General features: G+C 42.5%; 1 protein-coding gene across 2 annotated transcripts in view; it reads left to right on the top strand.

Moving 5' to 3' along the window:
- The first annotated feature begins 7,418 nt into the window (after nucleotides 1-7,418).
- Nucleotides 7,419-16,577, top strand: part of slc8a4a (solute carrier family 8 member 4a) — a 39,247-nt gene continuing 30,088 nt past the window's right edge. The window contains exons 1-4 of one of the 2 annotated variants that reach the window (XM_049593138.1): nucleotides 7,419-7,521; nucleotides 8,586-8,661; nucleotides 13,904-15,304; nucleotides 15,460-15,974. In XM_049593138.1, coding sequence (XP_049449095.1) covers nucleotides 13,961-15,304; nucleotides 15,460-15,974 — 1,859 coding nt within the window. In that variant the 5' untranslated portion in view covers nucleotides 7,419-7,521; nucleotides 8,586-8,661; nucleotides 13,904-13,960. The other variant, XM_049593137.1, reaches the window with a different exon arrangement.

The raw sequence follows: 16,577 nt of genomic DNA, 5'->3' as shown, positions 1-16,577 counted from the left end.
AATTACTGAATTCCTTTTTTCAGCAAAACGTTATTTGGTTGCATAATTGACCTATGGCTAAGCCACGCCCCCCTCCACTCACTCGGACAAACTATCAACATTCAGTGACCGGCGCTATGGCAGGTGTCACAGTACACGGCATTTCACAGGAGGCAATTGATGATTTTTGGAGACATAACGATCAGATGTCATTGAGAAGTAACCAAAAGAGCCTAAACTACACATAGGAGGGATATATTAATCATTTTATTGTTGAGAAGGTCGATGAAAAGCTCAAATTACAAGCCAAAATGTACAGGTGTACGCTTGTGAACCGCATCTCATTGCCGTCGCCATCAAAGACAACAAGTTAAAGTGCCACTGAAGTTAAGGTTTTTGGCTCAGAATATGAGAAAAGGATAACGGCCTTTTTACCATCTTTACCAAGAGTGTCTCTCCGTTAGTTTGGTGCTACAGTATTTACACTGAATCATTCAGCATAATGTTTGCCAACCTTTGTTATCTCTGTGATTATAAGTTAATGAAGCTAAGCTACAGAAGTTAACGTTAGCTTAACTAGAGCCCTTTGGACAACAGCTAATAATTATGTACGATCACCAAAGTACAAAACTAGAACAAATAGGCTAATGAACTCCCAGCAAACTAGGTGACATGATGAACAACGCAGCTAGGGGCTAACATTTAGCTTTAGCTAACGTTAGCTAGAGATGTTAAAGATAACTTTATATTTCTTTCCAGCAAAATGACAATATATTGCCTCAAACATATGTTGTCTTAGAACAGATGTAGACATCATTGTTAATCTTATTCACGTTGAGTTGATGTTGTGGTCTAATCTTATCACACAACTTTATCCAAAGGAGACACCACTAGATGTGGTTTAGGAAAGGATAAAAAATACACCCCGTCGCCCAGCCTCTTAGGATACCTTGTGTCGGAGTTGCATGTACCCCATGCACTCTGTTTGACCATCTTTACACTTCAAATCTCCGAAAAAGCTCATAAAACCGGCAGAGAATGTCTGAGTGTATGGGAATGGCTATACGCACTGTGATTGGCTCATCGCGTTTGAGGGTGGGACTTAGCCATAGGTCAATTACAGTTCCAGCTCAGCATTACTGTATGCATTGATGTGATCATTACCTTTTCATGCATGTCCTGACTGAAGCAAAATGTAATTGCAGTGCAGTGTTACAATGACAAGTTTCCCATCAACAACCATGAAGGAAACGAACAGATCCTACCTTCAGACGTCAGACCTTATTTCCTCAATATCCTTTTTTTCAACAGTGTGTACTTATAAAGTTTTGTTTGACTATTTTACATTGTGAAAAAGGGATGTGTAACAAAGGTATACATTATCAAATTGGGAGACATTCCAAGGCACTATTTTTTAATTGGTTAGGAGTCCAGGCATCCTTTAGGGCCGTGGTTCCCAACTGGTCCAGCCACGGGATCCAGATTTGTCCTCACTCATTAGCTCAAGGTCCACACAGTTTAAAAAAATTCAGTGTTATACTTTCATTTGGCCATGTCGTCGAGCTAGTTTGCTGTCTCTGTTGAGCAGCTGTTATTCACTCATTCTGTAGCAGGAAACGGCACTTTAAAATAAAAACTCAATGCCAGAAATAGACTGTACATAAAAATAAAGTGTGTTTATTATAAACTTGACATGTTTGCAAGTCACTTGTGGTTCTTTCAAAATTGACTCACTTTTGGACCGCGACCCACCAGTTGGGAACCTCTCCTGTAGAGGATCTTTTAATGTGTCTAAAATATATTATGTTTTACAATTACAGTTCCAATTTGAATTTAGGGAGGGATGTGGCCCGTCCAATATAATTATAATTGTACTGCATTAAAGTCAGAGGTGTTCCTAATATTCTGCCCTTCTTATGCAGGCTACTCAAGCAGGGAGGACAAAGAATTAGAGCCACCACCTTTAACTACGACCTCAATAATAACCATAGCATTGAATTTACATGTTTCCGACAATGTCACCAAAAACCGAACACTATGAAACACATAAAATTACCATTGCGTGTACATCATACATGCTGTACACTGGTTTTAAATAATAATGTTGCTATTCTAATGTCACTTATTATATGCGCTGTTATTCAGTGTTAATTAAAGGAGGTGTGCGGTGCTGTTGGTGGTGCTGAATGACAGTGACTGAAATGAGAAAGATGCATAGTGACAGTGCTCGAGCTGACTGGCCGGTGACAGACGTATCTGCTAATTTAAACACATTGGAGGGTGTGATAGTGTATGAGTGTGCATCTGTGGAAAGACTCATCAGTATCATGGCTTGCATTGAGCAGCACCTCCTTCTCTTATAAGCTATAGGCACATACATCACAATCTGCTCCCAGCCTAAGAGTAGGTCAGTGTTGGTTTTCTTTTAAGGGTCACATTTATGTTTTCATGTTCATACAACATATATAACCTGAATAAATGTGTTTCAATGTGCCTCTAATGTTTATTCGGAGGATATTTTTTTTGTTCGTTTCACCTTTTGGCTCATACATTTACAACACAAATAGGAAGGTCAGTCACTTGACATTAATGAGGGTGAGTTATGTTTAGCAGTTCTCGCTTCCCTCAATAGAACATTGTTTGTCAATGTTGTAGAAAATGTGCACACAAAGTCAAGAGGAGAGGCTACTCAGGAGCAGTTATGTGTTGCACAAAATGTGTTGGAATCAACATAGTATGGTATGTGACTGAAGCATCTCCACATGTAACAGTACAAACCTTTCCACATGTTTCATCGTATGATTTTAAGCTGAGTCCTCTTTACAGGGGCAGAAGATTCCAGTGTGCTGCTCCTCCTCCTGGTGTTTGGGGTGTTTCCCTTCTCCTGGTGCTTTCTGTTCTCCAGATCTCAGTCTAATCTCTTTTATTTCCCCTCCAAGGTTTGCTATAATCATCGCTTCAGGTGGGTAATCTATAGCCTCCATTCCACAGTTATTACAGGCAATCATCAGCCAATAAAAACTAAATGAATTTTATCCAAATTAAAGCTATATTTTTAGCTTTCCTAGCAGCACAGCTCCCGGGATGGCGATGCTGTACTGTCACTCAGTGTCAACGCTTCCAGAGACAACAGCTAGTGAATGCCGTTGGATGCAGACATTAATGCTACCCCGAGGATTAATCCTAATTATGGTGGTGATCACCTGACAGGTCAAAATTTCCACTTTGAGATAATGACTGAACATGTGCTTTGAAAGGACTGTAAGCATGCGAGCATGTGCTCAATCTAGTTATGTTACATGTCACATGCTTAATGTCAGCATGTTAACTGTACCTGTGTTTCCATCCTAACATTAGGATTCAGCTAAAAGCATGGCTTAGCATAAGTAAAGCATAGATTAAGGAAGGTTTCACCAGTTCTGACAATATCAATACTTTACTTTGGTTAAAGCTGGGGTGAAAAAAATTATGGCAGAATTTGAAAATGCACCCTCCTGTTGCAGCTGTCCTAAGCCCCAACCACAAGCATATGCACACACTTCGCACAGTAACCCAGTTTTTCCCATACATTGATTATTCAATAGCATTTCATTGTAGAGTTACTCACAGTGTATTCACTCAGCCCCTCCTTGCCCTGCTCTCTGTCTCTCTCTGAGTCAGACCACATATGAGACAAGAATTAGCAAGCTAGCCACCCCACGGTCGCTCCATCTCACTTCCTGCCTCTGTGGATTGCTTACAGGGGAGGAGAGCAGGCAGCAGCTCAGGAGACGGTGCTTCGGTCAGCTGTAGTGGCTTGAATTCGGTCATAGCAAACCCCCTCAGTGCTGATCATCACAGGGGGCTGGTGGCCAGTGGCTGTGCCAGATCTTACCTGTGTAACAGCAGCAACAGAAAGTTTGCTGAATTGGCGGGGAGTCGGAGCTGTCCAGTCCCCTGCAGCTGGGTTTGCACTGGCTGGTTTCTGGTCTGATCTGCTGCCTGCTCAACTCCTGGAGAGGTGGTCTGTGATGGCGGGGGAGTGAGGCGGAGAACACACTGTTATTCAAGGCTTTAGCTAACGTTAGCTACATAAACATGAACATGAAGCTGCAGCTGTGTGCCTTTGGCTCCAGTTAGCAGTAGGCTAAACTATTAGCAACATTTTCTCTCCATCTTTGAAATGCTTTGTCAGTACTAACACTTTTTATTTTGTTTATTGTCAGACTCTCTTTTCGATAAGTCTGTATTCCTTTTTGGATTGCTTTGCAGTGTAGGCAGATATTGCCAGTGCTTAAATAGCATTATTTTCTATCAGATCACCCATCAGTTAATCAGGCTTTGATCATTTAAAGCGAACTGCACATGCATCTACTTTTGAAGAACAGTCCATTAGAGTGCCCTTTCTCTGAAATGACCTGTGTATGGCCAAAGTCACCCATCACGTGCTAGATTTATTTTGAGCCTGAAAATAGAGCCCAGAGGAGGTGCAGAAGTCAAGTGTTCTCACAGACCACTTGAATTACAATATGCACAAATTTCATCATTAACATTACGCCAAATTGAATCTGCCCCAGCTTTAATTGAAGGGACAATCCAGCAATTTAGTATTGACCCTCCATAAAACTGAGAGACTAATAAAATAAAGATTTTAAAAGGGGATAACCATCATCTGTGCAACAGACATGAGAAACCCTGACTTTTAGCCCCTAACATGACTCAATCTCCAGAAACAGGAACCCACAATTCCCATAATGCAACTACAGTCATCATCTTTCAAATCCAGCTGCTCCAGATTATAATACAGGGTTTCTTACAAATGCTTGAGGTGTCACACACAAGGGCTAAAGAAAGAAGCCAACACAGAAGTGCCAAAAACTGCAGTTCTTTGAATAACCACATGAAGACAGTCAATCCCTTAGACCTTTATGTTAAAACGGTTTTGTTCTCTATAGCTAATTTCCCCATTCATGACAACTGTCTGGGGGTGACTCTTTAAGACTCACATGTTTATATATTATCAAGGCTTAAAGTTACTCATAATTAAGGGTGTGGCTGCACTGAGGTGGGTGCTGTCTGTTGACAAGTTGCTACCACAGCAACAATGGTTAAGTAATGTAACCATGGTGTACAGCCGAGTAGCCGTAGCTGTAATTGTCACTATTTCAGTTCATGAAAGTTTATTGTAACGTTTTGGTCCCCTGAAAAGACTTGTTCGGTATTTGATTGTACTAAAAGACCTTTAAAGGAGTTGGAAATTCAGTTTTTCCAGGAAATTTGTTTAATGGTTTTAGGCCTGTTTTAATGAGCAAAAATTAGCATTAGCATTACCACAGTTAACCATAGCTCTAAATGCACCTTGCTAACCAAACTAGCAGCTAGTGTTAGAGTTAACTCCTCCCTTTGTCCAAATATGGTCACTTCTGGCTTCAAAAATCCAAGATGGTGACGCCCAAAATGCCACACATTAGGTCTCAAAATGGGAGTCCACAAACCAGTGGGTAACGTTCATGGTGGCTACATCCATTATTCTATACAGTCTATGGTCAAGTCAAAGCCAAGATAACCCCGATGACATCGACATGATATAATTAGGGTAATTTTCTCAAACTGTTTTCATAGGCTGAGTAGCACTCATGAACGTTACGGTTAAAGGAGCGTCATGTAAGATTTAAGAAGATTTAGTGGAATCTTGCGGTGAGGAACTTCTCCCAGCTAGAATTCCTTCAGTGTTCATTGTTCAGGAGATTTTTGCTAGTAGCCAAATTATCCGCAGAGGTCTCTACCTCTAACAAATGGACGAGGTGATTAAAACCAGTAAATCCCTCAATTAAGTAGTTTCAAGTTACAAATTAGTGTTTTCCTGACACTGTTCGGCTGGTTGGAGATGGGCCGCTAACCCCGCACCTGCTAATGTGTGCTCACCTTTTTTCTCTGATAACCTTCCAACTGGTGGCAACGCAAGAATAAAACATGTTGTTGTTGTTTTTTTTTTTACATTATTGTGGAGACAAAAGGTCTCCATCTTTTCATCTGTTCTAGCGGTGGCATACACAGTTAAGTGACATCAAGGGCAAAGGTTTTGTTTCAACATTAAGGGGGAACACATGAAACAGTGGGTTTAGGGGTCGTCTGCCAGAAAATTTTGAGCATCAAACACCTCATTTCCTGCACTCTAGTGAATGTTTGTGCCCAGTTTGTGCATTTTCTGCAGCTTTATGGTATAAATGTCTGCTATTTTGTCAAAACAAAAGTCCCCTTCTACTTTTATTAAAAAAGTGCATAAGATACAGAATCTTACTATTAGAAATACTCTCTCTTGTTTCCCTGGAGAACGCAGGAGATAATTCATAGATTCCAAGGATGCACCCCCTGCTGGATCTGCATCCACACAAAACTACAATTCTCTGCACTGATGATATTTTACATTCATTTCTTGATTAACAACTAGTTTGGCATTTATCCCACTGACGAGCCCAGCAAGATGTCTCTTTCACATTTCACAAAATTTTGCATTTAAAGTTACAGTGTGTAACATTTTAGGGGGATTTAATGGCGTCTAAGGGTGAGGATTGCAGATTGTAACCAGCTGAAACTTCTCCCAGTTACAATTCCTTCAGTGTTCATTGAGGTTTTTAGTCTCGCCCACTCCAAAACGAATGGACCAGGTTAAAACCGGTAAAAAATAAAGCAGAATAAAGCAGTTGCACGTTATAATACAGTGTTTCTCTGATGCTGTTCTGCTCATCGGAGGTGGGCCACTAGTCTAGCACCTGTTGATGTATGCTCACCTTTCTGCCCTGATAACTTAAGATCCAGATGTTCAGGAGGTTTTCACCGGGAGCTGAATTATCTGCAGAGGCCTCCTCCTTTCCAAAACAAGTGGACCCTGCGATTCAAAGGAACAGTGTGTAACATTTAGGGTGATTTACTGGCATCTAGCGATGAGGATTGCAGATTGTAACCAGCTGAAACTTCTCCCGGTCAGAATTCCTTCAGTGTTTATTGTTAAAACGTTTTTTTCACCACCCTCAGGCCAAACTTTACACGTTACTTTACCTCACTAGTGGCAAGGAGCAGAATAGCACCTGTCTCACCTGTGCAGAGATCTTTGCAGGTGTGTGAGGAGCAATTTATGGATGAGGCTGCAAGAGCCAGTAGTTCAGTTCGTTTTGTTTCTCCCCCAGTCATAGATCCTAACTAGTTTTATAGTAATGTGCTTCATGATTTCAGGGTAAAATTCAGACTATGTGTTCTTTGTGTATACCAAAACCCACCAACCAACAGCAGGCAGCAACATCTGGGGTTTCTTTAACTCGAACATCAGATCTTTAGCTTTTAGCCTGCAGCAGGTTTATCTGTGCTGATGGCTGATAACGATAACGAGCAAATAATGAGGATTTCGGAGTGAAATGGTCATTCATTCTGGACTCCTGATGCGCAGTCAGGAGGACCAGCCGTGCGTGTAGCGCTGTATCTGAACGTCTCCTCCCCTGTTTCTGCAGTGTTACTGCTTTTCCTTCTCGCTCATCGTTTCTTGTGCCAATGCTGCCCACCGCAAGAGTAAGACAAGACTTCCATTTACATAACACCACACTCCTCTTTCTTGTCTGCCACCATCCCTCTGCTTGATATCCATCTTGTCCTGATCCGTGCTCTGTGTGGTTTTGCGTCCTCTCAATCCTTCACCATTCATTCACGCCTACTCTCATGTGCAGTCCTGTTTGGTTCTTTGCGTTATTCAGCTCAGACAGAAAAGCAAGGGGATTTTTTTTTACCCACTCAGTTTATTTCTCGGAGGAAAAAACACCCTGAAAGCCTTTTAGAAACAGTCAGTTTGGAAGAATTTCTGACTGATACAAGCGGGACGAATGAGACAGAGTCAGTAATTTAATTTATTATTTTACGCATCAACAATCGCACGTAGCCTGGAGAGGATAAAGAGGAAAACGCATTGTGTTGTTTTTTTTTTTCTGAAAATTTACTTAGCTTTGCGGAAGGTGTCGCCGCGGTGGAGCGAGGGGGATTTAATAAGAGGAACTAATCCGATGTCAGTGTTAAGTTTGCTGAGGTAGGGTACCTGTCGGAGAAAAAAAAACACATAACGAAGAAGCACCGTGGAAAGCTACGCGTCATTTCCAAGACACCAGCGCAACAAGCCAACACCATTACACCAGCCTGCTGTGTGAATGGCACACTGGGTATCTTCCTCTGTTGAACTGGTGCAGGGTAGCCACGCTGTGACCAGGGTCCAGCTGAGATCCAGGGCTTTCTGTGAGTATCTGTGGGACTGCTGTGCGCACCAAACGGACCAGTCTATGTGTCCCTCATGCACAGCGTACTGATGGGATAATCGGCTTTTGTCCCCCTGCATCTGTATTGCCCAATAATCTAGCTGTCTCTGAACCCATTTGGAACTTAACATTTCTGAATTGTCTCTATAGTCTGCAACAGTGGTGCTCTATTTGTATCTCTACTTCAGTTGTTAAACCTACTGGCCCACATATCTGGCTTTTAATAAGCTTCTTAAAACTCTCTAATGTGGAATCCTTTCCGGCTAGTTTTCATGCTTGATTATGAAACTCTCTCTACAATTTGTTAATTTAAGATAACCTGTCTCTTCACAGAGCGATATGAAAGATAAGTTCATCTCCTGAGGCCACAACTTCCACACTGAGCTGACTCACTGGCAACTGCACCCAGGTGAGTAATGCAGTTTCTTAGAATATTAAAATATATATAAAAACATAAAGTATGTTCCTGCATGTGCATCTTAGTGTTTCTGCACTGTGCTGGGCTGTAAGGCTCACAACTGCATGCAAACCAAGAGTGCATATTTTGTGTGTCAGATTTCTGGTTATTGATCATGGTTTTTGTTCAACACCAGGTCTCCAGGAAATCATGTTGCCTGCTAACAGTTTGCTTTTTTTTAAAAAAAAAAAAAAAAAAAAAAAAAAAAATTGTTTACACACAGTTTCTGCTTCATTTCCCATTTCTGTTTGTTCTGTTTATTAATTTTTATTCCCGAGATGGGAGAAATGACATTTATGAGGAGTCGCATTACAAATTGAGACTGCCACCATTTGAAGAATAAAAAAAAAGAAACAACAACCCACCATCTCTCACAAAACAAGTGCCGGCATCAAAGTGTGACTCATTATGTACAAGTGTTTACTTGTCAACCTGAGACCTCTGCTTACTGAACAGGAACACGTCTGAGGATTAAATCATCATAACTTTATTGGGTCAGAGGCAGTGTTTTTTTTTTTTTTTTTTAGATTTGGATCATTTTTAAAGGTTAAAGGTCCAGTGTGTAGGATTTAGGGGGATATGTTGGCAGAAATGAAATATGGTATGTTTTCTTTAGTGTATAATCACCTGATAATAAGAATTGTGTTTTTGTTACCTTCAAATGAGCCGTTTATGTCCACATAGGGAGTGGGTCCTTGTTGGAGATTGCCATGTTGCACCACCATGTTTCTACAGCAGCCCAGAGAGTATAAACCTGGCATTTTTGTCGGCCACTGTAGTTAGCAGCTCCTTTGCAATGAGCAGCATCAGAAAAACAATGTTTCCTTCATATGGAACTGCTTTATTTAGTGTTTCTACCAGTTGAAATCATCAGATCCATTTATTTTGGAAAGGAAGAGACCTCTGCAGATATTTCGGCTCCTGTTAAAAACCTCCTGAACGTCTGGATCTGATGTTATTAGAGAAGAAAGGTGAGCACACATTAGCAGGTGCTAGGCTAGCAGCCCGTCTCCAATGAGCAGAATAGCATTGGAGGAACACTCATTTGTAACATGAAACTGCTCTATTCAGTGTTTTTACCGGTTTTATTCTCGTCCATTTGTTTGGCATCCTGGTCTCACTCTAAAGTCGTCAAAATGCAGGGCTTGCAGCTTCAGACAAAGATGAACAAAACCGTCCTTTAACATCGACATGATTCCTGGCTGGCTGCCATTATAGTTTAAAGGCTCTGACGGCATCTGCCGGGAATGCGGCAGGTTGGAGGGCTGGTGGATTGGTCAAACAAACACTGACTTTCACCCAGGAGAGCAGTGTTTGGATCCTGTAGAATTATAAAGCCAAACCCTGTTCTTTTTTCCTAAACCTAACCACGTGCGTTCATTGTTGGAGGGAAAAAAAGTAAATTTGTGTTGTTGCACTGATGTAGTGCGTTTATTTTGAAAGGGACTGTATGTAAGCGTTAAATTTCCTGTGAAAACAGAAGTGTATTTTGAAAGAAGACAATGCATGTAACAGGCAGAACTTGACACAGTGTCCCAGGAGATTAACAACCAACGCACCCAGGGTACCTTACACATTGTATCTGGACGTAGATGGTCAGTGACTAAACGTCGATATGTGATGAGGTTGGAATGAGAATGTGTTTGTTTTGGAGAGGGAGAGACCTCAGTGGAAAATTCGTCTCCCACTAAAAACCTCCTGAACAATGAACACTGAAGGAACTGGGAGAAGTTTCTGCTGGTTACAATCTGCAATCCTCACCGTTAGATGCCACTAAATCCCCCTAAAATGTTACACACTGTTCCTTTAAATGCTAAATTTTGTGAAATGTGAAAGAGACATCTTGCTGGGCTCGTCAGTGGGACAAATGCCAAACTAGTTGTTAATCAAGAAATGAATGTAAAATATCATCAGTGCAGAGAATTGTAGTTTTGTGTGGATGCAGATCCCAGCAGGGGGTGCATCCTGAAAATCTATGAAATGTCTCTGGTAAGACTCGAGATTTGCAAATTATCAAAGTTAGGTGAAAAACTTTCAGCCTGTGTTGACTCATAAATCCTGCATTCTCCAGGGAAACAAGAAAGAGTATTTATAACAGTTAAACGTGTACCTTTTTTGCTTTTTAGCAAATAAAAACATGACTTTTATTTTGACAAAATAACTGACCTTTATACCATGAATTGATACAGGAAATGCAAAAACTGGGCATAAACATTTACTAGAATGCAGGAAATGAGGTGTTTATACTCAAAATTTTCTGGCAGACGACCCCTAAACCCACTGTTTCATGTGTTTCCCCTTAATGTTGAAACGAAACCTGTGCCCTTGATGTCACTGAACTGTGCATGCCACCGCTAGAACAGATGAAAAGATGGAGACCTTTTGTCTACATAATACTGTAAAAAACATGTTTTGTGCCTGTGTTGCCACCAGTTGGAAGGCTTGCTTTTACCATAGAAACGTCACCCACTCAAAATTTGTGCAGCGTTGCGTGCCAGACTAAACCAGTATCACATTATATTATAGGAAGGAATCAATGATATCACATGACATGAATATTTAATTCTATTGCCTTTATGTGTAGTACACATCTTGCACTCTTGGCTGTGATATTATAAACATTTGATTCATTGCAATGCTTTTAAATGGTCAAACTTCCATTATCAAGAAATGTTTAAATGTCTTTGTTGACTAAGGATGAAACATCTTTTGGGCTCAATGTCACATGTTCCTCCTGCTTGTTGCACTAGTCGCTGTCCATGGTGCTGATCTTGCTGATATTTCACTGAATCTGATCATCAGACATGTGTTGAGTTGTTGAATAATGCTGTTGTTGCACAAACACAATCTGTTTGTCGTTTGTTTATAAGGTAACAAAAAAATGACAACTTAATTCCTTCATCTGTGCTGCGCTGCTTCACCCTGAAATACAGCCTTGACAGAAAACATGCACTCCTGTTATGCAGGTCAGAGTGGAGCTTTTTTCCCGGCTGCATGTCGATGACAGCATGTGCTGTACATAAAGCATTGTCACATCTCTCCTGCTGTAGGTAGGCAACCTATTTTTGAGATGGAGATGGTCTTGAAATTTTAATTAGGAAGCACCAGTTTACATTCCTTGTCTCTCTCTCTCTCTTCACATTGATGCAGATGCTAATAGTTTGGACAGTACTGACGCTGTACTTTCTGAATTGTTCACTCAAGCTGTTGATTGCCATGTTGCTGCCAAGAAAACTAGTGTGAAATTATTTTAAGTTGTCCCCTGACATAGTTTAAATGCCTCATGTAAAATGGAAAAAATGGTTGTTTGCTGCATTTTTAGCATTAAATAATATATAACAGAGTTGAGAGGCGTGCTGCCATGAGAGACTATGATTGTTTCTCCTTCCAATGATCTTTTACTATCTTTATCAGCAGGTCTGGGATGCCTGAGAACAACTGCTCTTTTCTTGTTATACTGTCAGTGGAGATTATTTTTGGAATCCCCTCTAACTTGACAATACATGAGTCACTTTTTCCCTCAGTACTACAGGTGCAGAGGCTAACGTTTTTACTGCTGCTTAGCAAAGAATGACCACATTATTTGTGTGGGAGTCTGACAGGGTAGTTCAATATCAATGACTCAATGATTAGTGGGTGCCAATATTTGTGGCTTTCCAAGCCTGGACCAACGGAACAGTTAGATCCCACGTCATTTGCATACAAAAGAGTATGACTGAGAGTGCTTCTGTGATGTTATACCTTTGCTTGTAGAGGTAATGTCAAGACTAGAATCCTGAATGTTGAAAATCTGGCATACTTAATGGGATAATTAGGACTTTTGAAGTGGGGTTGTGTGGAGCACATATCCATAGTCAGTGTATTACTGACAGTAGATGACAGTTGGTATGCCTCCAGTAGTGATGGGATTTCTCGTTCATTGTGAGAGCCGGTTCTTTGGCTCTCGTTCAACGTGTTCAACGACGAATCACATTGCTGATCTGGATATTGTAACGTGGACCCAGAATAGACTTCGCAGATATAAAGTTTGGTGTAGCCATAGCAACGCCCTTTATAGACAACAAGCCTGCCAATACAAGCAAGTGCTAGTGGATAGTGGGTTAGCTTCCTAGTGATGTGATGTTCGCGAACGAGCCGAGTCTTTGAACCGAGTGAGCGGCTGCACTGTCTTTCTCCCTCACAAACTAGTCTCTCTCAACTTGTTCTGGATCAAATAATCTGAAATTAATGGATACAGAGTAAATTAAAGCAAAAACAAAGAAATTAGGAACTGGCTCGTTCACTCTAAAGAGCCGGTTCACTCGTTCACTTCAAAGAGCCGGTTCAAAGACTCAGCTCGTTCACGAATGTCACATCACTGGCCTCCAGTTTGGAGAAGCAGTCAGGAGTACCACCATGGAAGCTAAGCAATGGACTGTTGTAGAGGGGGACAGCAGCAAGACTTATTTTAGCCACCCAAAACAATCAATATCAGTTAAAGCGCACGCTGTATTGAGTGTATCTTCACTGCTTTACCTTGCCGTCATATTGTCCGTTCCAAGAGGGAAGCCATAATTGGCTTCAGTTCCCCAGGTGTGCTCTTATCAAAGCCACCAGACTCCATTAAGAAAAACAGTAATTTTGGCTCAGTAAACATTTGAACTGCTGCTCTACCATTGCCTTGATTAGTTAGTTAGTTTGTGTTATGTGTGACTTTGGTGAATCCGAACTTACCTCTTTTACATGCCAGAGTCACACAATAACACAAACAAAATAACTGATGGAAGCAGTGGTAGACCAGCAGCTCTGTTTTCAGCGATGTTAAATCACCGTTTTTCTCAGTGGAGTCTGGCTTTGAAGAGAGCGATATAACGGCTTCATTTTCCAGTTGAAAATCACTAAATGACAGCAAGGTAAAGTAGTGAAAATATTCTCAATATAGTCTACACTTAAACTACTGAGATTTACTTTTTTTTAGGTGGGACTTCTTTTAGGTAGCTAAAATATATTTTGCTGCTGCGTCCATCCACAGAAGGACATTGCATAGCTTCCATGTTGGACTCCAGCTTGCTTCTCCAAACCGAGGCCATGCCAACTGACATCTACTGTATGTTATATACTGTGGATAACTATCTCAAACAACCCCACTTCAAAAGATCCAAACTATCCCTTTAATCTGACAATCTCATCCTCCACACATCTCTTTGTCTTTCAGAGGTTTGGGTACAGCTTCACATGTGATTGAACTCATCAGAAGACTCACCACACTGCCATGTTCCTGCACAAGCGTATCCTCAGTTTCACTCCACCTTGCACACCATATATGTTCTTCTCCTTTCTGGTGGTCCTGCTCCCAGGAGTCACTCATTTCTCCCAAGGCAGCGCCAGCCACGACGATACTGGTGGCACACCAGGCAACTGCTCCAGTGAAGACAACTGCTCCGATGGCGTGGTGCTGCCCATGTGGAACCCCCAGAACCCTGCGGTGGGCGACAAGGTGGCACGTGCGATTGTTTACTTTGCAGCCCTCATATACATGTTCCTGGGCATGTCCATTATCGCAGACCGCTTCATGTCTTCTATTGAGGTCATCACCTCTCAGGAGAAGGAGATCACCATCAAGAAGCCCAACGGCGAGACAACGACGACTACCGTGCGCATCTGGAATGAGACGGTGTCCAACCTGACTCTGATGGCGCTGGGCTCATCTGCACCGGAGATCCTGCTGTCTGTCATTGAAGTGGTTGGCCATAATTTCGAGGCTGGAGCTCTTGGTCCCAGCACCATTGTGGGCAGCGCTGCATTCAACATGTTCATCATCATCGCTATCTGTGTTTATGTGGTGCCAGAAAACGAAACCCGCAAGATAAAGCACCTGCGGGTGTTTTTTGTCACCGCTGCCTGGAGCATTTTCGCCTACATCTGGCTCTATCTCATCCTGTCTGTGGTCTCCCCTGGGACAGTGGAGGTCTGGGAGGCTGTCCTCACCTTCCTCTTCTTCCCTCTCTGCGTGCTGCAAGCCTGGATTGCAGACCGGCGTCTGCTCTTCTACAAGTACGTCCATAAGCGTTATCGTGCTGACAAGACCCGTGGCATCATCATTGAGTCAGAGGGAGATGCCATGTTCACTAAAATGGACCTGGAGATGGACGGCCAGGGCGTTAACTCCCACACTCACCCCAAAGAGGCTCTGGATGGGATGCTGGAGGGGGTGGAGGAAGGTGGAGGGATGAGTGCGGAGCAAGATCAAGAGGAAGAGGCCCGACGAGAGATGGCTCGCACACTAAAAGACTTGAAACAGAGGCACCCAGAGAAGGACATGGAGCAGCTGATTGAGATGGCCAACTACCAAGTGCTGGTCCAACAACAGAAGAGTCGGGCCTTCTATCGTATCCAAGCCACACGCATGATGATCGGAGCTGGTAACATCTTGAAGAAGCATGCAGCTGACCAGGCCAGGAAGGTGGTGAGCTGTCATGAGGCCAGTGGGCAAGAGGAAGATCCCAACACCATCTACCTGCAGTTTGACCCCTCTCACTACCAGTGCTTTGAGAACTGTGGCTCACTGAAGCTGTCAGTGACCCGGCATGGAGGCGAGAGTGGCTGCACGGTGAAGGTAATAAGACGCAATGATTGAAATATAAATGCTGATATCAATTTAAAGTCGAATTTAATTTCTTGAAGGAAACAGACATTAATAATTCAACACTATATTAAAATTCCAAACACTAAATATTTAATAATGTTTCCTTATTTGCTTGTGCCACTCAGGTGGATTACCGCACAGAGGATGCGACTGCCAACGCCGGCTCAGACTACGAGTTTGCTGAGGGCACCTTAGTCTTCAAGCCTGGTGAGACAACAAAAGAGTTCACCGTTGGTGTTATTGATGATGATATTTTCGAAGAGGACGAGCACTTCTATGTGCGCCTGAGTAATCCACGTATCGTGCACCGAGCTGAGGTCGCCGTCCTGGAGCCAAGCTCCATCACCTCCAGCAACAGCACAGTTGGCCTCTCCCATGTCCCTCCAAAGGCGGCTCTGGGCAGTGCTCACATTGCCACAGTTACCATCTACGATGATGACCACGCCGGCATTTTCACATTCGAGAGCAACTCCACAAGGGTCAGCGAAAGCATCGGAAACATGCAGGTCAAGGTTCACCGGACATCCGGGGCAAGGGGGAAGGTGGCGGTGCCCTACCACACCGTTGAGGGCACTGCCAAGGCAGGGGAGGACTACGAGGAGGTGTCCGGCAAGCTGGAGTTCCAGAACGATGAGACCATGTGAGTGACAATTCTTTTTCGTTGATGTGATGTCTTGTTGTTACTTCTCATCACTTGATCAAACATCGCAGCCCACACGGTGGTATGTTAAACTAGATTACTGTAAATGATCTATTCTGGTAAAGGATGAAAGGAGTATTTTTATGAGTCATGGATACATTGGCTCTGAGAAGTTAAGATCTTTCAGAGGGATGACGTGGGAGGATAAGAGGATATAATTGTGAGGCAGATAATGAAACAATGTAGCTGATGTAAAAAGAAGAAGAAAGAGGAGAAGAAGAAGAAGAAGAAGAAGAAGCATAGCAGCAGCTTTCTATGAATGAATTATCATGCAGCCCTTTGGGATCTCTGTGGAGGTTATACGGGAGTTCATTGTGATGCAGAGCAATGAAAACTCCACTGCAGAAAACAAAGGAAGTGCATGTTAGCGACAGAGCGGAGAGAAGAAAATCAGGCAGGTGACTGCACAGCAGCGAGGAGGGGATGAGGGGCTGAGCAGCTACTGAAACAGGTGCACGCGATGAAGCCTGTGTGATATATTTCAACAAAAGGATTCATGGATGCACCAGCAGAGAGAGGCAGATAAAAAGAGCAGGGGGGAAG

This window comes from Epinephelus fuscoguttatus, linkage group LG12, assembly GCF_011397635.1.
Source record: "Epinephelus fuscoguttatus linkage group LG12, E.fuscoguttatus.final_Chr_v1".
In the NCBI taxonomy this organism is placed as follows: Eukaryota; Metazoa; Chordata; class Actinopteri; order Perciformes; family Serranidae; genus Epinephelus; species Epinephelus fuscoguttatus.
This window is presented reverse-complemented; position numbering and strand designations above follow the sequence as displayed.